Raw genomic sequence first — 21,484 nt, 5'->3', positions numbered from 1 at the left:
CACGGCGCCAGACACTCTGGGACTCTGTGCTTGGGTTTCCTGCGTCGGGGCAACAGCGTAGCGGCTTAACCGGTTAACTACGTTTCTCGGTAGTGTGGTGGAAACGTCGCCTTCTAATGGGATCTCATCTTGGTAGCTTTTATTGATTAAGCAGAACAGCAGTATTTCTGAAGCTCAAGCCCCCATCGCTGTTAGTATTAAGGGCGCATTGACAGATTCGATTTAATGAAACTTCTCTAGCTCACGATTCTTTCGAAGCATATACTACACTGTGTGTTTGTGTCTGTGTGCCTGCATGTGTGTACCAAAATGTAAATCTAGTTGTGTGAATGTGTCTGAGAGCACCTGCCTGAGCAAATACTGGAGTGTTAGGAGATTAAATAACAGTGGCCCTCATGGTGCCCGTGTGTGTGTGTGTGTGTGTGTGTGTGTGTGTGTTTGGGCTCTGAGTGTCGGGGGTGTATAGGAGGAAGAGGAGATCTCAGAGGTTGCATTGGTCATAAGAACTTGGCGGGAGTTTGCTCGCGGCTTAAATCACTTCTCCTGCGTGCTTGATACGTGCCATTGTGAAAGCTTCAGCCCTGAGTAGATTCGGCGTGACAGTGAACAAAAGGGGCTCCTTCTGAATGAGAATCCCCCGAAGGTGGCTCAGAGATCGGGAGGTGAGTGGGCTCTGTCACCACAGGGGTGGCCCAATAGGGTCAGGGGTGGGCCAAGGGTCATTTAGGGACATTGGGGCCTTAACTTCTTATGTCATCTCTCAAACAAAAAAAGGGGGCAACCCTCCCCCCTCCCCCCCCCTCCCCCCCAGTCATCCTGTGCTCCTCTAGGACTAATGGTTCTTTTGGGAAATCCAGCCTTTCAGCAAAATAAAAGCAAAATTTGTGTCTGACTACAGCATTCAGTCATGTTTACATGAAGAATAACACAATCAGGCATCTGGGTACAAGAAGAGCTTACACTAATAGATAGATAGATAGATAGTGTAGCTGAGTTATGCTTTAGTAAGGACGTCTGACAATGATTTAAAAACGTGGTTATAAAAATAAAGCTAACCAGCATTTTGGTGTTTCTTCCTAAATTTAATAAATACTAATCCTATAAAGAGCAAAAAGCTAAACTCAGTCTGTCTTTTTATTACCACGTCTGCTGATGCATAGCAGACAAAGTAACAACAGTTTATTAGATGGGTTTACTGAGGCTATCAAACAGTGATCTGTTTTTCATTTAAAAAGAGAAAGTTCATATATCTTTAACTCAAATTTTATCCGGAGTTTATTCGTTACATTGGAGGTTTTAAAGAGAGCAAATTACAGCTTTGTATGTGTGAACATTACTTGCATCTTGGAACACCAAATGGCAGCCTAATAAATGCTGAGGGCTGTTACGTAATATAAAACTTGATATTAGTGAGCAAAATATGCACCATCGTTCCTCCCTTGAGTCTCTTTTCCTCTCTCTCCATCTCTCCCTCTCTCTCTCTCTTTTTGTGATTTTATATAGTATATATATATATATATATATATATATATATACACTCCCTTATTTATCTCATTCCCAGCTATCATCTCCTGCCACCCTTGTTTTTCTGCCCGTGTTATGCTGATGATGCTGATATTTCCTGTTTCTCCTGGGTCACAGATTCCCTGGGGACAAAGTGAGCGCAGGACAGCAGGGGAGGGGGGTGGGGGGGGTTGAAGAGGGGGAGACAAGGAAAGCGACAGCATGTACGTGTGTGGTCATGAAGCCCTTTATGAGGCTAGTGTTGACGATACTCAGTGGATTACCAACTTCCCTCCAGAACCCGGACAAACTCATGAAGTATGAGGATGACTGGGATGAGTCCCCCCCCCCCCCCCCCCCTCCAACATTAACATCATAGGAACCTCCCTCAGGATCTGTTGGAGCTGCTTTGTGTGCTGTCCTATCATGTTTTTTTGTTTTTTTTATATCTACCTCGATCATTTTGTAAAAAGAGACTCAATGTACAGTACGTGGAGAGCAAAGGATAAACCGTAGTACAATTCCATGTAAGCCAAAAAAGCGAATTCTGATTCTGATGATTCTGAGGAAAGGAAAAAGGGAAGAGAAGAGGAAAGGACTCACCTGTTCTCCATCAGGATTCGTATGGAGGCTACAGTGGGTCCAGATCCAAGGTGATTGTAGTAGGGTCCTTCATCCTTCTCCAGGATTTGTTCTAGAGAAAGAGGCGGTACAGGGTGAGGGAAAAACACAACCTAAAAAGGCGCTATTGCCAATTCCACACTTAATTGTACATTATTATTTACAATAAACAATGAATGGTAGCGTATATTCAGCCTGGTTTATTGTTATGAGATATTAACAGAAGTAATACCACATGTGGGTTTCATTTCTTAACTTCCTTATGCTACACTAAGAGAGGAAGTGAAGCAAAATTTGACTCACTTTAGTAGCACATTATTTGCAGGGGCTACAATAACAGCTTTGATCATGTAATCTCATGTAACTTCAATTTGTAGAGCGACAATACCAACATTTAAATATTAACACTCAACAATGTCACCAAAGTTTTTTAGCAGTGATTTAACATAGAATTTATAAATGTTCTTGTTGACTTTGATAACAAATATAGGTATTTCTCTGACTCAGATCCTAATGTACTAGGACCTGGAGAGAGTCCCGCGTGAGGCTGATGATGCTGAATGTTTTTACCTAAGTTGATCATCTCAACAGTAGAAGTCCTTTGACTTCAGTAAGTTCCTTTGCTAAAAATCACATCAATCACATACAGTTTTGTAAAAAAAATCAAAGATTATTTTCTGATGTATTTTTGGACCGACTCTCTGTGGCTGAAGTTAAATCCTCTACAGCGTGGGACAGACAAACACACATGAACACACAGGCAGGGCGTGGTGCTGGTGTGGAGACACTTAAAAGCAGGAGCTTTTTGAGGTGGTGAGTCTGTGCGAGGGTGTTGTGAGGCAGTAGGGTGTGTCTGTTTGAGCATCTGTGTTTACGTTTTGTATGACTCTGTGTGTGTGTGTGTCTGTATTTGACCATTGTCCTACACACGTCTTTGGTCATAACCCGTGTCCTACGACCATCAATCTCTTTGTCTCATACTGCTCGGTTGAATGTGCCACACTGTAAAATCGCTTTCTTATACTACATCCATTACTGAGTTGCTCCTGCTTCCGTACACAACACGTATTCCTCATACACACTCTGGATAACCACATTATCTAAAAGCTCTGAATGCTTTACACTCTCTGCTGATCATCCAGAGTGTGGACACACAGTCGGGGGGGGTTGTGTGTGTGTGTGTCTCCAGTTCAGAGGCAATATGAGGTCACATTCCCCTGTTGGTGGGGTGAGGCACCAGGGCGTGGCTCAGAGGCAGGAAGTGGAGGAGTCAAAATAAATTCTTGCATGGAAATTGTGTTGTGTGTGTGTGTGTGTGTGTGTGTGTGTGTGTGTGTGTGTGCGCGCGCTGTACACATTGTGGCTGCGTACTGTATCTGTTTGTGTAGGAGGAAGTCTAATTCCAGCTTTTCAACACTGTTACAGGGAGTTGACAGGGCAGTGTGTAACCAGGCTTTACTATAGAGACTTATTATCTGCCTTCATAGCACAGCTACTAGTACTACTACTGCTTACTACAGCAAGCTGGAAGAACATGGGACCCCTTTCTGCCTAATAAAGGCTCTGTTCTGCTTGCCTGGCAGAGCCAAACTCACACAAAAGGCTCCTTCTGCCACCAGTACCATTGTTCATGCCCGCTGCCCTTAGTGCCTCACACTGTTGCGGGCTGGATGGTCGCAGACACACACCCTGGCAACACAAACATTCTGGGACACACTCCAACACGAATCCAACAGGCATCCAGACAGAGAAACTACAAAAGCAGGGGGGGTTGTGAAAAGACCAGCTTTCCAGCTTGATCGAATCAAATGAAACATTTCCAGGTAATATTTTTTAAATAAGTCCTACTTGCAGAACATGCTCTCTTGCTGCTGTAAAGCCTTTGCGCCGCTTACAGAAAAATATCAATTCTACTGCACACAAAAATGATCTGGCATTATTTGAGTGGTGTGATTTTTTCGTGAGATTATTAATACTATTATTTATAGTAGACTGAAAAGTAATGTATGTTGATGGAAAGCAACCACACACAGACACCAACACACTGACTTACCCACACAGGTGCAGGTAGGGAACTCTGCCTGCAGATCCTTCGAGGGAGTACTCAGCAAGGTCTTGGTGGGGGTGTCCAGGTAGCGCAGAGGAGACTCCAGGAAGCCTCTGAGGGATGGCGAAGCAGGCAGGCTGTCCTTGGTGGGGGTGTCCTCCTCAGAATAACATGTGGTGGAAAGTACTGCTATGTCACCCGAGGTCTCAATCTTCATGCGTTTGGGTAGCGGAGAACACGGCATGTTGAAGGCATTCTCTGACAGCTGCTGCTGGTTCAGAAGAGCCTGACGATGTAGTGAGATATCGCGCATGGGGCTTTCTGTGGAGGCCTGGTTCAAGGTGGCCTCACTCTGGGGCCCCGATTCCTCCTTGCTGACTTCCATCTCCCGGTTATCTGGATGGGATGTCGAACCCGCTCGGTTGGCGAGAATTGAGGGAGCTGATTGGGAGGTGGAAGATGACGGGAGACTGATGTCCTGAGTGCCGGTCTCGGACTGATTCCTCTGCTGAGGGGCTGTGGCACCGACCTCCTTTGGCTGACTGGCAGCTGCGTCTGGAGGCGAGTCCCCAAATTCAGCCTCAAACTGGCGGATCAGATCTTCGTACTTCGGGTCTATGTTGATGACGTTCTGTAATTGCGAGGCGCTGGATGTGGTGGTGCTGGTGTTAACTGGGGCCAGGCTGCCCACTCCCTCTGACGTGGCATGAGCTACGGGGGCCGCAGGTTGGACTAGAGGAGGGTTTTCTGACAAACCAGAAACAGTGGAAGAGGGAGTCATTGGGGAGTTGGAGATGGATACCTGAGATTGGGCTGGGGCAGAGAGGCCTCCAGCAGCAGCCTGAGTGCAGTTACTGTGGAGGGGCAGAGAGGGGTGAGGACCTGGTTGCAGGCTGGTCAGGGCTCTGTTCATCATGAGGGCTGATGGTTTTTGTACGGTGATCTGAACCGGAGGCAGGAAGGTTGGCAGGGAGGCTTTCTGCTTGGTCTTCTTGATGACTATCTGTTTAGGTTTGGGCAGGGGAGGGCCTGGAAGCATCCCACTCGCAGCTTTTATGAGAGGAGATCCTTGACTGCTTTTCCTCTTCTTGGGTTCCTTGGGTTCCTGTTTCATGGCGAGATGTGGCAAACCTTCTGCGTTCACCTGGGGCCACCATTTTTTCAAGTTTTGACAAGTCATAGGGGCACGAGGGCCCGGTGCTCCGAAGCCAGGGGAGTGGTTAGAGAAGAGGTTCCTCTTGTAGTGAAGGTGTTGTTGCAGAGCTGCCTGAGTGGATAGGCTGATGGCTGCTTGGCCAGGAGACAGAGGAGGGCCAGTGTAGTGCTGACCCTGCGGCTGACCGTTAACCATACCGTAATGTCCCATGGAGGGAATGTGATGGTAGCTCTCCCCAGAGTCCGGTTCTTGCTTAATCCTGGCCAATACTGGGTTGTCCTGGTCCTGGATACCTCCATTCTGGTTCAAGGTGATCGGTTGGGAGACTGGAAGCTTGAAATGCGAGTGGCTGAACTTGCCACTGGTGTCACCAAGCAGCTGTTTGAGCTCCGACATGGGGTCTGAGCTGCTGTGAGGGGCAGCGGCGTAGTGAGACTGAGGCTCGGACTTTTTACACATCCACGGGTTCCTCTGTTCGGAGCCTCTGCCTGAGCCTTGCTGCCACTGCGGGGGATTAGAGCTGAAGCCTGGATGTTTTCCCTGACCCGGGAAGGGAGAGGTAGAGGATGGGAGAGGGGTAGCATGGGGTGGCTGGCCCTGGGATTGGGGCCTGTGGTGCTCAGAGGAAAGCGAGCCCTGCTGAATGGTGTTTTGTCCCGGAGGAACTGATTGAGAGCGTGAGGAAGATGAGTGGGTGCTGGGAGAGGACACGATCAAGCCATTGCCATTGGAAGGTTGAGATGGGAGGTTCTGCGTATGGTGGTGGTGGTGGTGGAGGTTGCTGTTGTAGGAAAGTTGACCTGGTGAGATGGCCGGTTGTGGACCAGTGCCAGACAACTGGGTCAGGGCTTCAATGGCAATGGCTGTCTGAAGACTTATGTTGTTTTCCTTGGCTATGGAGAGCACCTGGGGAGAGCAGGGAATCGGTGGTTTGGAACACGGCCCTTGGCCTGGATTAGGGGCTTGACTTCCCTGCTGCTGCTGGGGGTATGAAGTAACAGACAGACGGTGGCCACCGTTCATCTGGCGGGGCTGCTGCAGATGGTTTGTTTGTAGGTGAGGCTGCAAGTGCGGGGGAGCATCGGCCATCTTGCAGGCACCTTGGTCCTCATTGGCTGCAGACTTGATCTTCTTCTCAAGCCACTCCAGGTAGTCTGGACAGTCGGGCCCATCACAGTTGCAGTTGGGGGGCTTGGTTCCGTGTTTGGCTTGGCTCAGTGCTGCCTGTAGGGTGTTGAGGTCTTCTGGAGTATCGGGAGCTTCCGCAGAGCCTTTGGCCTGTGCCCCCTCAACACCCTTCTCCTTGCTGAACTTCTCATACAGCTGCGCCGTGTTAGGCCGCACGAGGCAGGACGAGGAGGATGGAGGCAGGGAACCGGCAATAGCAGAAAAAGCCACTAGATTGTGGGCGTCCTCCATGTCCGCGTGGTGGACAGGTTTACCAGGGGTCGTGTCGCTGTCGCGGTTCCAGCATGGTTGTTGGGTGTCACTGACCTTGCCGTGTACTGACAACCAGCTCTGCCTTGGAGGCACGCTTCCTGCCCTCTGCTGCTCTGTTTCACTAGATGTCGAATCATCATTAGGGTAGTGTTTCACCCCGTTGGTCAGTTCCAGGCTCACAACGCCTTCCTGGAGGCGGTCATGTGACCCAATTTCCATCTGGCCTCCACTTCTGTGGCCATCCACTGAAGTGACTTCGCAAACAGTCTGAAAAACAAACAGAGAGTGAGGTTAGTTGGATTATAAATCCAATCTGCACCAAAATGTAAGCCCACATCATACACTGCGGATTAGGCATTTATTTAGAAAATAATCCCCAGGCTCGTGGTAAATAATTGTTGTAAAATAATTCAATTTTTATTTTTATTAAATTGCAAAAAAATCTTGAGAGATTGATAAGTAACAACCATCAAAGTAATAACAGACTCCATTCCCTTCTGGCTGCTCTCAGCCAGGGTTTCCTTCCTACCTCACACACACTATACATACATTACTGCAGGGTCGGGTCAGCAGGGCTGAGGAGAACTGCATTAAGTATTGCTTTCATAGCAGGCAAGTCTTTTGTCAAGCAAGTCAGGGGTCACGCAACATAGTTTCACTGTTTATAAATGGACACTGTTCTCCTCAGTTGGGCTATGCAAAGCTGGCAGTTGCCGTTTAAAACCGGTCACCCTTCACATTGGGGGATGTTGTGTATGTCAGAAGGAATACAACACATAAAATATAAGTGAGTTCAAGAGAAGTTCACTTACGCAAACTGTTTATATTCATAATTTACTCAGATCTACAACACTTGTTCTTTTGTAGAGAAGAATCAACAGAGAAAAACTTTAATATTTTATTCCAAGGAACGCAATAAATAAGTGAAACAAATCAAGATATCTCAGAAAAAATTGTCATTCCTATTATACACCGCGAATATCTTTCATGTGCAAAAATGGGCAAAAGCACACTTTGATTAAGCACTGAAATGAACTGTAGCTGAACACAGCGGTTCAGCAGAGTAGATGAAATTGTGCAGTTACAGCCTCAATTAACTGGTGATATTATCACACACCCAAGACATTTTCAACCCAAACAAGACCTTAAATGGCAAAGATAAAATGAGCTAAATATCCCGAGACTTGTAATGTGATGCTAAGATAATCCACAATGGAAAGCAAACTGCACAAACACCGTACTGTGCTAGTTTGTAAAGGACCTTTTTGGAACATTACAGAGGTTTGTTGCAACAGTGTGCACTGAAGTCTCTGTTCACTTGACTGTCCAGCAATCTAGAAGCAAACCACAGCGCTGTCTTCAGATACACACAATTTGATAAAAAAGTATTTAAAGAGAGCTAAACTAAATGCTAATAAAGGAGTTAAATCGCCAGCGCAGTTGTTGTATGCATACAACATTTTGCCTCGAGCTTTTGAAGAAGTCGTGGACATGAATGTTCAGATGGATAACTGACCGTTTAAACAAAGTGACTTCCATGTTTGGCTAAAAGGCCAAAGAGCTTCAGTTGAGAAGCGTCATGAGACATTGATGCAGTGAGTAAAGAAATATTCAGTGGCTTTCATATTGTTCCTTACTTACACTCACAGACCTGCAGCTTTTCAGGAACATAAGAGGACAAAGTCAATATAACATCCCGTCCCATTTGTTTTTTAAATTATGCTTGCAAATGATCTTAGTCTTTCCTATAGTCAAAAATATGCCACGACTGACTTCCCCTGATCGTATCACCTCTTTTAAAGCTGAATCTGTATGAAATATTTCCGGTGCTAATTTTTAACATTAACTACATTTGTTGCATCCCAGAATACAGTGAGGTGTTTCTCAAACGTGCCGAGAGTCACAAATAAGGGAGGGATGGTTTCTGGCGTCCCTTTTTGGTAACGTGGGTAGATTTAAATGTCTGCAGACAGTTGGTAATACTTATCAGGAGCTTATACATGCAGCCACTTTTCTCACTTCCTCTATGAGTCAGAATGAGGACAGTTACACTGAAAACTACAAACACATCAATTTTCAAGTATTCAGGGTTATTTTACTCAGCCAACTTATTATTTGAAGAAATAGTATTCAGCCCTGGTTAATTCATAGCAAATTATTATCAAATGAGTGTAGAGAGGAACAGAAAACAAAGATAATCCAAGGGCAGCCTCACAAATCATTGACAGCGCTCATGTTGGTGACTAAATAGTGTATTCCAGCATATCTAGAAGCCCTTGTGAGAAGAAAACCAAATAAGACTCACTGTATAAATACATCTTTTGGGGGTTAGTCTGACGGATGGAAGCCAACACAATGCATTAATAACCTTTCTAGTGTCAAAGTGTACAAAGAACAGAGAGCATACCCTGAACAGTACAGTGGCCTTAACGTTAGAGGACACTCACAGGCGGCAAAACTTTCCCTCAAAGAAGACAAAGCAGACACGGAGATAAAAATAATTCCTTACACAAACACAACCTCGAGCAAGGCGAAGCTCCTTCCTGATTTAGAAAGAACATGGCTTCAGTTTGTAGATTTATCAGAGACGGTGGAAGTGAGCCCGACGTCCAGCTTCCCCATCATTTGAATATTATTGAAATGGGCCTTTTGAAGCAGCTAATTACCGGACAGGCAGTATGCTCGGGTCTTTTGAATCCACCTTCTGCGCCGTGTGTCTGTTGGGGGTCCCAAGAGGGGTGGGGGTGGGTCGGGGGGGGGGGGGGGGGGGGTGGTATTAGTAAGAGACGGTGTGGGGTTGGAGGGGAAGGGCGCTGCAGTGAACAGCCGGCATGCACTACGTGAGAGGCCCCATGTCTGCACTATCAGCGGCATCAGACGGGAAAGAGGAAGGGGGAGGGAGAGGGGGGGGGGGGCACGGCAGTTACAAGACCTGCAGTGTGTTGAAACAGAGCGACTGCAACACTGCACAACGTCCCCCGGTCACGTACCTCGGTCGCATCGGCGCTCTTCTCACAGTTACATGCGAAGCGCTGCCGGGCCGTGGGTCACGTGGGTTTAAAGCGCACTCGGGGGCGGACCTTCACTCCACTTTGCAGATAGCAAATAAACGCGCTGCAATAAGGGTCCTCACATGACCGGAGCTTGGATTAACCTCGATTCACCTTTTGTGCATGCACCTGCAGCGCGTTTACACCTGTGTGTGTGTGTGTGTGTGTGTGTGTGTGTGTCTCGCACTGTACGGACCACGTGCTTTGACAAATATTCACACCGTGACAAAAGCCTACTCTGCTGCCAGAAGTGCACCCGTCCGTTTAACACACACACACACACACACACATACTACTACGTGCTTGCCACACACCAGAAAGTGCATCCGATAACAGAAACACACCCAGCCGGATCAGATGTGGCCCGACCTGGTTAAGAAGCCTTTAACCGAGATAAGCCTTGGCATTTCTGGGGCTACTTAACGGCGCCGCTACAAAAAAAACTAGAGGCAGCAAACAAAGCCTGTGCAGAAACCAGCGGTGGAGAGGGGGTTAAGTTCAGCTTGCGAGTAGACAGCTGAACCTAAATCCCAGATACACAACACCCCCCACCCCCCCACCCCCTCCCTTCGCCCGCTCCCTGTCCGTCCTCCCTCCTCCTCCTCCTCCTTCTTCCCCCACCCCTTCCCTTCCTTTTTTGTTGCTGCCGTGCCGAGCAGGAACATGAAGCAGAGCCCCTGACAATATGCAGCCGGCTGTGAGGCTGAGGGCAGGCGGCGGCGGCGCACATACTCACGAGGTCTCAGGCGTCCAGGCTGAGCTGCCGGTCGCAGAGGGGAAAGCAGAAGAGGAGACAGAGAGGAGCATGGGAGTTGCTCGCCCGGCACGGCAGCCCTAAAGGCGACCCGGACTCGTCGGGGCTGTATTCCTGTGTGTTCCCCCCGGCCTGTGGGCGCCGCGCACGGACGGAGCGAGCGCCGAAATCCACACGCACGCGCATTCACGCGCACAGCGACAGCACACTTCCCCCCAGCACGGCACGCACGTTTCTCATTTCTCTCTCGCCTCTTCTTATGGCCGACGCTTTCTGTTCTCTCCTTTTTCCTTTCTCATTATCTCTGTCTGCTCCTCCCTTCCCTTTTTCAATATCCTCTTTCTTTCTCTCGGCTGCACATGCAGTCGGCTTCTCTTCGCAGCCCCCACCTTCCCCTCTCTCTCTCCCTCCCTCCCTCCCTCCCTCCCTCCCTTGCTCGCTCGCTCCTCTCTCTCTCTCTCTCTCTCTCTTCAACGTGTGCAGAGCGAGAGGCCATTATCTGAGCCACAGCGGGCACGTACGATGGAATGGAGGAGTGTGCAGTGAGCAGAAAACAGAGAGGGCTGTGAGAGGGGGGGAGAGTCGCGAGTAGCGGCAGCCTAGGAAACAGCACAGTGCAGCAGAGCTCTTACCAATGGGAGAACCTCTCACTCTCTATCCACGCCCTTCGGCGCCGCAGCATTTGATGTTGCTATCTATATATATATATATGTGTATATATATATATGGCTGCGTTGTGTGTTTGGTTTATCCACAAAAGTCGAGCGCTGGCAATTTCGGCGACGACCGAGCCGCTCCGCTTTCGGGGGCCGCGGAGGCGAGCGAACGGCCGACCGGCGAACGCACAATCTCGACTCGCGGCGGCATCAACGGGAGGAAAAAGGAAAGGTGCCCGAGAAAAGCCGCGCTTTGCGTCTGCGCTTGTTTGTGCCTTCTGCGAGAACCGCTGTCTGGTTTTCCATAAGGATGGTTTCCTTCCGCGTTCGGGGCGTCTAGATTCGACCGGGTCGAGGGAGAAAGCCCCCCCCCCCGAAAAAAACGGTCTCCATTCTCTACCACGCCGGCCGCACGCGTCCCTCGCTCGCTCCGAACGAAAACGCTTTGATCTGATACCTGGCGGCTGATTACAGACTCTGTAGCGAGGCTCCCAGCACGAGAAAGACAAGCGCGCGGTAGATTAAGAGGGAGGCGGTTCGCCGGCGGTCCGCTGGCCCTTCCTCCAAGGTCCAAAGGAGACGGAGGCGGGAGTTTTTTTTTTTTTTTGACTGAATGTTCGCTTGACATGCAATCACTCCTCGGCGCTCTGTGGCGACAGCTCCCTCGCCTACACGGGGGGGGAAGGGGGGGGGGGGGGAGGGGGAACGGCGGGGCGCACTTCGGCATCGGCAGGAAAAGAGTAGCGGAACGAGGAGAGGGGAGACAACAAGGCGGAGGACATCGGAGGAGACGAGCGGTCGACGAGCCGTTGTGTGGCGGATTCTGTGAAGGGGCAGCGCGAGGATGACGAAGAAGAAGAAGAAGGGGGCATAAGCGGCGAGAGGATCGAAGACAGCTACCGAGTACGAGTAATAAACCCGCCACAGTTCGCTGAGGACGCAAGACTCCTGTCCTCGCTTGTCCACCAGTGAAGGTCCTCTTGTTACTCAACCCCCCCCCTCACCGTTGTTCTGCCTTGGTGTCATTATCACCGCCAACGTCGTCACGACCGGCGGATCTTCCCCCTCGCCGGGGCTGAGCGGCCTCGTGGCGTCTCCTCTCTTCGCTGGAGCATTGCTGGAGTTTTGGAGCAGATCTAACCAGGAGGAGCTGGAGGGAGGTGGGAACGGAGGGAGGTGGGAGCGGAGGTGGGAGGGGGGGAGGTTTGGAGCGAAAACATGGCCGTCTTCCCCATGCAGATCGCTGTCAGCTCCTGCTTAGTAGTTTTCTCCTGTATTGCTGAGCACGTTCCGGCTACACGGCGCCATGGTCGGATCAACTTGAAGTAGCCTCACCCTGTTCCTCGCGATCTCTCGTTTTTCTCTGGCTTTCTCAACTGGCCTCTCGCTTTTGGTTCCCTGCGCCTTTTTTCCCCCGTTTCCATTGCCGTTCCGACACTTTGTGACGCACCCTGCTCTCCGGCCCTCTAAATTGTACACTGTCCGTCTCTCTCTCTTACCACACGTATTTGGACACACACACACACACACACACACAGATGAGCGTCAATCCCAAAGAGAAACACGGCGCAGCCTTAAGCTGTCCAAGGGAAGGAGAGGAGAAGTAGAGCATCGGGTCACATGACCGAGGGCTACCAATGAGCGGCGGGGGAGAGCAGTGAGCAAGAGAGGTAGGAAACACATGTGGCGATGACGTAGCTGCGTCTTCGTCGTCATCGTCATCATCGGCGCTCCACCGCCAGGGCGCTTGCCTCCGCCACTGGGCGGGCGCGCGTGTGTGTCATCACACGCGCGCCCGCCCCTCTACTACTATCGCCGACAACACGCAGCGGCCCGGCGCTCGAGCACACGCTCCTCCATTCGCCTCGGCTCACTGCCGCTCGCTCACAACACCCCCCCCCCCCCCCCCCGCCCCCCCACACCCGGCTGAGATGACACAGCTTTTCATGCCGGAGCCTCGGCTTAACCCATGAATCGCACGCTTCCTAGTTCCAAAAAAACACAACAGGAGCGTTTCTGTGCCTGAGCGCAGCGCTGCACGTTCAAAGAGACCTCGGCAGAGCGGCAGCCATCCCAGCCCGGGTCTACTCTGAGCGGCTCTGTGAATGGATCGCCAAACACACGCGCGGTGGCCCCCGGGTTGACGCCGTCGTACACTTTTAAACGAACATCCCAAGGGAAGCACGAGCGAACAGCGTGACTGCCGCCAGAGGAATGATCGGAGCTGACCACAAACCCGGGAGGAGCCTCCTCGACACGTGACGCTGGGGGCCAAACGGCACGCAGTAAATACACCACGGTAGTAAACTGATGAAACATTACAGCCGGCAGCATGAGGCAAGTGTCATTGCAGGTAAAACATTGCTCAATGTTCCTGATTACCTCAGCTGTGTGTGGCGGTTGGCCTGGATGATCTAGATAAGCGACAATGATGCCATTTGCCAAAGAGTTGCTCTCCTGAAATATCAACAAATGTGTTACTTCTCATTAAGATAACAGAGCGACGTGAATGATTTCACCACAACGGGAAGGAGGACATGGCGTCGCCACGTCCTGTTACAAACCTGTATTATAAACCTGTATTCTGTGCTCACCTCAAATACAAGCCAGAACTAAAGAGAAAACTCCCATAAGAGTCGGGGTATCTTAACTTTTGAGAGAGAATAAAATGGAAAAACATTAACGAGCACTTACGGTAAACCTGCTGTAGCCCGGCATTGAAAGTAGGAAAGTCCTCACGCTGATGACTTCGTCTCACCATCAAGTCAAACTGTTCGAATGAGTCCAAATGGGTTGTTTCACACCCTCGCCTCTCTCTCTCTCTCCCTCCATCTCTTTCCCTTCTTTGTTTCTTACTCACTGTTTTCAGCAGCACGGGGGAAAAGGTCTTGCTTGTAGGAGGGATGACTGACAACAAAAGTCCATCCTCATCAGTGTGTGTTGGGGTGACTTGCGCATGACTAAGTCTGAGTCATCTTTTCTTTTTTTTTTTGTTGCTTTTCTTCTCGACAAAGACATGGCGTAAAAAACTAACCCTCGCACACCGAAAGCAAGCTTTTTCAAATATCGCCAGTAGTCGGAGGTCTGTTTGCGTGAGACGCGCCGACGGCAACGGAGAACAACTTGTTCCGTCTCGAAAGGTACCAACGGGGTGAATTATTTTGTTGATTTCACAATTTCAGCCCTTTCATCACCTCTCTAATTAGCGCCACCATTTTTGGGCCATTTAAGGTGGGAGAAAAGGAGGAAAAAAAGAGAGACATTCCTTTTCTTACTGCCATTAAACAACTCCCATGAGCATCAGAGTCATGACACCAGGGTCCTTCCCCCGCCGCTTCCTGTCAGCTGACTCCCCTGCTGCTCTCGCCTACCTCCATACACCCCCACCCACCCAAAACCGGTAATGCCCAGCAGTCCACCGGCATCAAGGTCATCTGATCTGACACACATTATGACTCCCCCCCCCCTCGTTTTGTCTCTCATTGAACGCGCGCTGGCTCTTTTTTTCTCATCACACGCAGGGCAGAGACAGTGAGCTAACGCACAAACAGGCAGCAAATGTAGAGGCCATATATCTTCTTTTTTCTCCGTGCACACACGCATGCTAGAATGCATACAGTATTGGATTGTTCACCGGGGGGGGTCGCCGGGTTTGTTTGTGGGCGGGACAAGAGGCTGCGGGGTCATATTTAACAGAGCAGAAGCAACGCAAACGGTTTCTGCCTGGTCAAACAAACAGGGCCAACGCAACGCTGGAAACTCCCATTAGTTTCATAATATTCACACACAAGTTTTGTTGTTCTGCCGGAGAAACTAGGCACAAAATGTGTTTTGTTTTGAAAATCCCTAACACCATGAAAGGGATATAAATGTATTTTGTATTGGAGAAAATAAAAGGTCCTTTCTACGCGGGGTGAATGAATATATACACCTATGAAGGTGCTATACCTCACCAACCAGTTTCATATTGCAATCGCCACCTTGTTACTTCGACCCTTGCAGCTCTCTGTTGGGCTACTTCTCTCTTTGTCTTTGCTTTCATTGACATCTGCCCCCACCCACCCCCACTCCGTCCCCTTCCTCCAACCCTCCAACCGCGACGCGCTGCCAGGCGGGATGGTGTTGAGTTCAGGGCGTGTTTGTGTGCAGGCCGTAGCGCCGAGTGTAGAGTATCCACTGAGTCATACCTCCTGACTTTCGGCACGTGCAAGTCGGCACGAATAGCCCAGCTGGGGAAGGCCTACCCCCACCCACCCTCACCCACTCTTTCACTACTCCTCACAAAGAGAAAGGGAGGAGTGGTTGTGGAGGGAGGAGAGAGAGAGAGAGAGAAAAAAAATAGAAAGGTGGCGATGGGGGAGTGGGTGGAGCCTCTACAAAACAACGAGGAGGAGGAGGAGGAGGAGGAGGAGGAAGGGGAAGAGGAGGAGGGAGGGGGGGCGCTGTTTTCAAGAGGCAGCTCTTTGTGCCTGAGGTTAGGAGCATGAAAAAAAAAGGAGAATAATGTAATCAATATATAGAGTAGGGTTTTGGGTCTGAGACAAAGAGGGAAGGGCCAACCGACAGACGGAGAGCGGATGCAAAGCAATTAAGTTCCAAAAGGTCCAAAAACTATACAGGCACATGGCGCGCTACTTAATGCCAAGTCATGAAAAGAAGACGAGCCGGGCCAATGCGATTGGACAATGATGTGAGCATTAACAGAACGCCCGGTGTTTCTAATACTGGAGCGCTTTTCTGACCAATGACAATGGGATGACTTATTTTGGAGGTGACGTTTTGGGGTTTGAATGAGAAATGGCTCCGACTTGAGAGATGTGAGGGCAACCTTCCTCGGCTCGGCACACTGGCTGGTTGCCAGCCTTGTCTCCCCTCTCAGGATTTGGGCTAAGATTAGCTTCCCATATGTTCAAGTCAGGCACAGCCGGACTTAAAGGGACAGCACTTAACTGTGCACTCTGAAGCCGTGTGGGGCTTTAAACAAACACTAAATCACCCTGATTTACCTTGAGATCAAAATATTAATCTTAAATGATTCCAGGTAAAGCTTTACGTGCCATGCAACTCAATACACGCCGTGTCTGTCATTATTATCATTCCACCTTTTTTTTTTTCCGGGCTGAACTCCCAGGAATTTACTTCAGGTGTTTCATAAATCAGTATTTTCATGTGCGTGTGATGAGAAGCCGGTAACAGCTGTGGCTGTGTGTTACATAAAACCCGGCAGCGTCGGGCGGCGGTGGGATCCGGGACGGAGTGAGACTTGGGGGGGGGGGGGGGGGGGGGTAAACAGCAGCGCAGCCACCAGAGAGGTGGGAGTTAAAGAGCTCCAGCAACAGCTGAGTGCTCCTCCCTCTTCTCTTTCCATTCATTTTTTATTAACTGCGGCACCAGGCAGCCGACAACCTCCCCAACGACATCAAACACGCACACACCGCCGCCGCCGACGGGCCGGCGGACCGCGGCGCGCGGCGTTTCCATGCAGAGTGTCGATCCAGTTCCGGCCCGCGACCACGGGGCGGTTAAAGCAGGACAGACGGTGCAGAGGCAAACATCTGCTAATCGTCGGTAATTAGCGAGTAAAACAGCGGGTCCCTGTGTATTAATGATTGCACGTTAGCCAGGTTAAAAATGGCACGTGAAATCCCGTGAGGTTTTTTACAGAATGGGATGTTTTCAAGACTCGGGGGCCGTTTTTATTCAACCATTGAAGGAGATGGCAAATAATTGCACTTCAGAGCATGATTCACTGGGGACTGTAGGTATTTTAGACAGAAGACAACTGCCATCAGGCTGCTAGAGAATTCTGTAGAGAATAGGAGAGTAAAATGTGTATCTATTAGATCACTAGTTTTGTGTCAAGGCACATGGGAAACAAAGCTGCAGTTCTTGACTGACTGAGTGGAAACTATACACAGCAAATTCATCGAAAGCCAACGCTGAATGGAACAGGTGATGTCAAAGCCTCCACTTCCTGAGTGTGTACTACATACCAAGCCACTTACTACACACACGCACACACACACAAGTACACAAGCGCGCACGCACATGTGGCGGCGGCTGCTTTTGTTCACGTGACCGACCTTGGAGGCCCGGACTTGAGTTAAAATTATAAGAATGATGTCACCGTTCGGTGTTGCCACGGAAACTGGGTCAGTTGTTAACCCTTAGCCGGCGGGGCCGGGGGATTCCATGCAAATCTCCACATATGATTAACAGTCCTTCCATCCGCCCGTCACGCATGGTTTGAGCGTTGCCGCTCTGCTTTTGACTCTTTGCCGCCATCGTACTGTGCGAAGTTCATGGAAAAAAGAAAAAAAAAAGTCACGCAAGTGCGGTCTGTCTGTCTGTCTTTGTAACCTGCTGTGGTTGACTTTAGATTCAGTTTCCTGAGCGGCAAAACACTGAAACTAAATGATAGAAAGTGCAGCCCGACTTCCTTTAAAAACAGTCGCACGACTGCCGGTCAAAAACACAAGTGTGTGCGTCTCACAGCATAGACGCTCCATCCAGGACCGTGAACTTTACCAAAGAGGAGCTTGGGAACACAGACTCCTTAAACAAACTGCACCCCCCCCCCCCCCTTCAACTTCCCAGATGGTCAGATGTACGTTGTGGATAAACAGAGCGTCTACGCATGGACGCGGATTAGAGGCCGGCTTAGAGGTAAATTGGAGTGCGTCGCCGAGGTGAACCGATTCAGGACATTTGAGACTAACGTATACTTCATCACTGTGAGGGCCACCGTACCTGCCCGATAAATCTGTTTCCCCTCTGAAGCCTCGCCGCGCAAACTTCGTTTTCACTATAAACACCCGACTCAGCGAGCCGCGGTAACAGCAGCGTTACTACGGCCCGCCGATCAGGCGCCTACGCATGCGTGACCCACTAACTTCTACTCCCTTCACCTCATTTGACTCCAAAACCTAGGAGAAGGAGAACGCCGCCTAGCGCCCCCCTGCCTCCCGAGCCGGCGCCAAGGCTTCCTCCTCCCTCCCTCCTCCTCCTCCTCCTCCTCCTCCTCCCTCCTCTCCCTGGTCGCTCGTATCTACACATGCTTGGCTCCGGCACCAATCAGCGGGCAGCGTGGGGCGCTTTAAACCGAGGATGCCGCCACTTCACCTCACTGACACATCTAATACGCCTTTATTCTGCCCCCCCCCCGCTGGTTTTATTCTGCTAATAAAAGCAGATGGTCAGGTGACGACCTGGCGACAATCACAGCCTTTTTGGGGTACTAATGCTTAAACCTATTCGTAGAGTCACACACATTTAACGCAGCGTTGCGGTACGCCACCAGCTCACGCGCACTGAACAGACAGGAAGGAAGGAAAGGGTCGTGCACCTCTGGCTGTTGTTGACAACCACCATCTTTGCGCCACCTTTGCACCTCGCGGGAGGCTCGCTGCGCCCCTGAGAGTCAGAGCAGCCGCGGGGCGCAGGTGAGGGAGGCAGTGTGACACGCAACGGCGCCGATTCTTACCTCAGCTGCCAGTTCAGGGTTTCCCAAGCTGCCTCGTCGGTTGTCTTCAAAATATTCCACCTGTGTGGCCATTCAACAGAAGATGAGGGGGGGGTGGTGGGGGGGGGCAGAGAGAGAGAGAGAGAGATGGGAGGGGGTGAGAATAATAATCAATAGAATAATGCGACAAGGGTCCGTTTCCGAAGACACTCGTCTCCACGGAAGAGGACCACCTTTTGTGCGCCTTTTCCACGCACTATTTTCCCCCCGTCGTCCTCGGCAACCGTCAAAAAGGCAGCCGTTTGCACGCAAAACGCATCTTTTTCTTCTTTTTTTTCCTCGAGCGCCGCGTTCAACCGGTGAGCCGGCACTTCCCCCTGCCGCCGGGACGGAGGACGAGAGGCGCGCGAAAGCCCCCGACTCAATTTCAAGGATGCAATTATGTAACGTCTGTGTTCTGACCTGACGCAGCCTTTCCTGATACACAACTCCCGCAGGAAGCCGCCTCTTTAAAGGCTAAATTGGCCCAAAAAAAAAAAAAAGAAAAGGGGGGTGTCGGTGAATGAGGGTGAGATGCGATGGATGGGAACGGCTCATCAAAGCAGCATCTTGTCTACATGGGCCCCGTGGATGTCTCAATGCTAAATGATGTGTTTTGTCTCTGGCTGTATCCCAGTCCCGCCAACCTAACCCCCCCCCCCCCCCCCCACCCTCGACCCCCTCGACCCCCTCGACCCACCCCCCCCCCCCCCCCCCCCCCATCAGACCTAAAATAGTCTGGAGTGATGGATATTTACCCTCTAAGCCTGTGAGCTGCCGTGGTTTGTACTCCTCCGTCCGCTGGCCGAATCCCCATCAGAAGACTCAGGCTTCCTCTTGTCCTCACCTCTGTCCCTTTATTCCTTTCTTCTCGCGCTCTCGTTCTCCCCCTCTCTCTCTACCTCTCCACTCTTCTTTCTCCGTCTCTCTCTCTCCGTCTCTCTCTCTCTCACGTCTGTGTTCCAGCAGCCCATTCAGGAAGCCATCTTGTGTTTTTAATCTGGTTTTACATGAGCCCTCGTACACACACGCTCTCTCTCCCTCTCTCTCTCTCTCTCTCTCTCTCTCTCTCTCTCTCTGTCGCTTGCTCTCTTGCTCTACCCCCCTCCCTCTCTCCTGCTAGTATGCCAATAGGTCCACCGCACGCACGCACACACACACACACATGCACACACAATGCAAGGTTTTTTTTTTCTTCTCTACACGGTGATCGCTATCACTCCTTCCTCCCACTTGTTCAGTTCTTTTTCTTTCGTCCCTTCTGCATACATGATGTAAAAGCACCGTCAACCACCGACTCCCCTCCCCTCCCCGTCCCTCCCCCCCCCCCCCAGCTCTCTTTCTTCAAACAAATACAGAAATGTACACACAGAAATGTACACACACACACACACACACACACACACACACACGCACACACAGCTCGCGGGAGAGACGTCACGCTAGAGATAGCACACAAAGGCAGTGCGTCCACCAATCAGACGCCGGTGCTGGGCTCTGCTGCTAGGGTGAAATAGAAGGAGAGAGAGAGAGAGAGAGAGAGAGAGAGAGAGAGAGATATAAGCGAGTAAAAAGAGGCTGCCATAAAAAGAGAAAGGGACTGTTTCTGCGCATGTGTCTTTGTGTGTGTCTGTGTGCAGCACCCTAAAAGAGAGGCTGACATAAAGGGACGGAGCGGAGGTGGACGGGAGGTGTATGTGTGTTGCAGAGGAGGAAGGGAGGGAGGGAGGGAGGGTGGGTGGGTGGGTGGGGGGGGGATGGGTCCTCTCTATGCCTGTCAATTATCTCCTCGAACTCGCCTTCCCTAAACAATGCCTCTGGTATGTGGTATCACTGAGCACCATCTGTGTCAGGGCTGCCTGCAATAACTGGACTGGACTGCACGCACGCACACACACAAACACACACATACACACAGACACACACACACCCTTTCTAACAACCCTACAACCACTGACAGGCAGAAAGGCACAATTACACAGCAAAGCCCAGCGTGTTGACTCAAAGACCCCCCCGAAAATGAACACAACGCACTGTGCAGTTTCCATGTGTTGCGAGTTTACACATTACAGCCACACGACAAACAACAACAACAAAAAGGATCACAGATCCTCAGGTGCGATGGTGTTCGTTCACGAACGTGCTCACAATCAGGGAGCTCCAGAAGCACACGCGTGCAGGTAGCGCCGTGACACGTTGTTTACATTCTCAGAGCAGCTTGCACCTTTCAAACCTTCGCGGGGTTCTGTGTCGCCGGGTCCCGCCGCCCGGATGCATTTCTCCTCCAAGCCCTCTAAAAAAAATATATATATATATGCTTTCTTTTCAAAAAAGGTATAAAAAAAGAAACGTTTAAATCAAGATTAAGGTTGATCTATTTTCTTAAACAGCAAAGTCTCAAAGGCGGCGGATTCAGTAACCGCCACGAGACGGGACAAAGTCAGCGAAAGTTCAGATGGAGACGAAGAGGACAAGGAGCAGACAGGGACACAGAAACAGGAGCGGGGGGGGCGGGGGGGGGGGACACGAAAACAGCGAGGCAGCCACACAGTGACGCAGCGAATGTGGTTTCTGAGGCTCTCGTACAGCTCGGGAAAGCCCCTCTGCTGACGTCAGACGGGGCACGTGTGCGCGTGTGTGCGCGTGTGTGTGTGTGTGTGAGAGTGTGTGTGTGTGTTTACGGTGAGCGCCAGCGAGCCTGCTCGGCTTCCGCGGGCCCGGGGTGTGCTTGGCGCCGCTTGAAGGGAGAGACGGGG

The 21,484-nt window shown here is 50.6% G+C and overlaps 1 protein-coding gene across 3 annotated transcripts in view; it reads right to left on the bottom strand.

Annotated features, from left to right (window-relative positions):
* tet3 (tet methylcytosine dioxygenase 3) overlaps positions 1-20,026 on the bottom strand; it is a 29,987-nt gene extending 9,961 nt beyond the window's left edge. Inside the window, exons 1-4 of one of the 3 annotated variants that reach the window (XM_037482464.2) lie at positions 19,487-20,026; positions 18,711-18,770; positions 4,178-7,034; positions 2,107-2,197 (exon numbers count right to left, since the gene is read on the bottom strand). In XM_037482464.2, the coding sequence (XP_037338361.2) occupies positions 2,107-2,197; positions 4,178-6,986 (2,900 nt within the window). In that variant the 5' untranslated portion in view covers positions 6,987-7,034; positions 18,711-18,770; positions 19,487-20,026. Of the gene's footprint in view, positions 1-2,106; positions 2,198-4,177; positions 7,035-10,553; positions 10,981-12,231; positions 12,929-18,710; positions 18,771-19,486 lie in introns of those variants that run through there. The other 2 variants (XM_037482466.2, XM_037482465.2) reach the window with 2 other exon arrangements.
* Positions 20,027-21,484: the final 1,458 nt, after the last annotated feature.

This window comes from Pungitius pungitius, chromosome 5 (genome assembly GCF_949316345.1).
Source record: "Pungitius pungitius chromosome 5, fPunPun2.1, whole genome shotgun sequence".
Classification (NCBI taxonomy): domain Eukaryota; kingdom Metazoa; phylum Chordata; class Actinopteri; order Perciformes; family Gasterosteidae; genus Pungitius; species Pungitius pungitius.
This window is presented reverse-complemented; position numbering and strand designations above follow the sequence as displayed.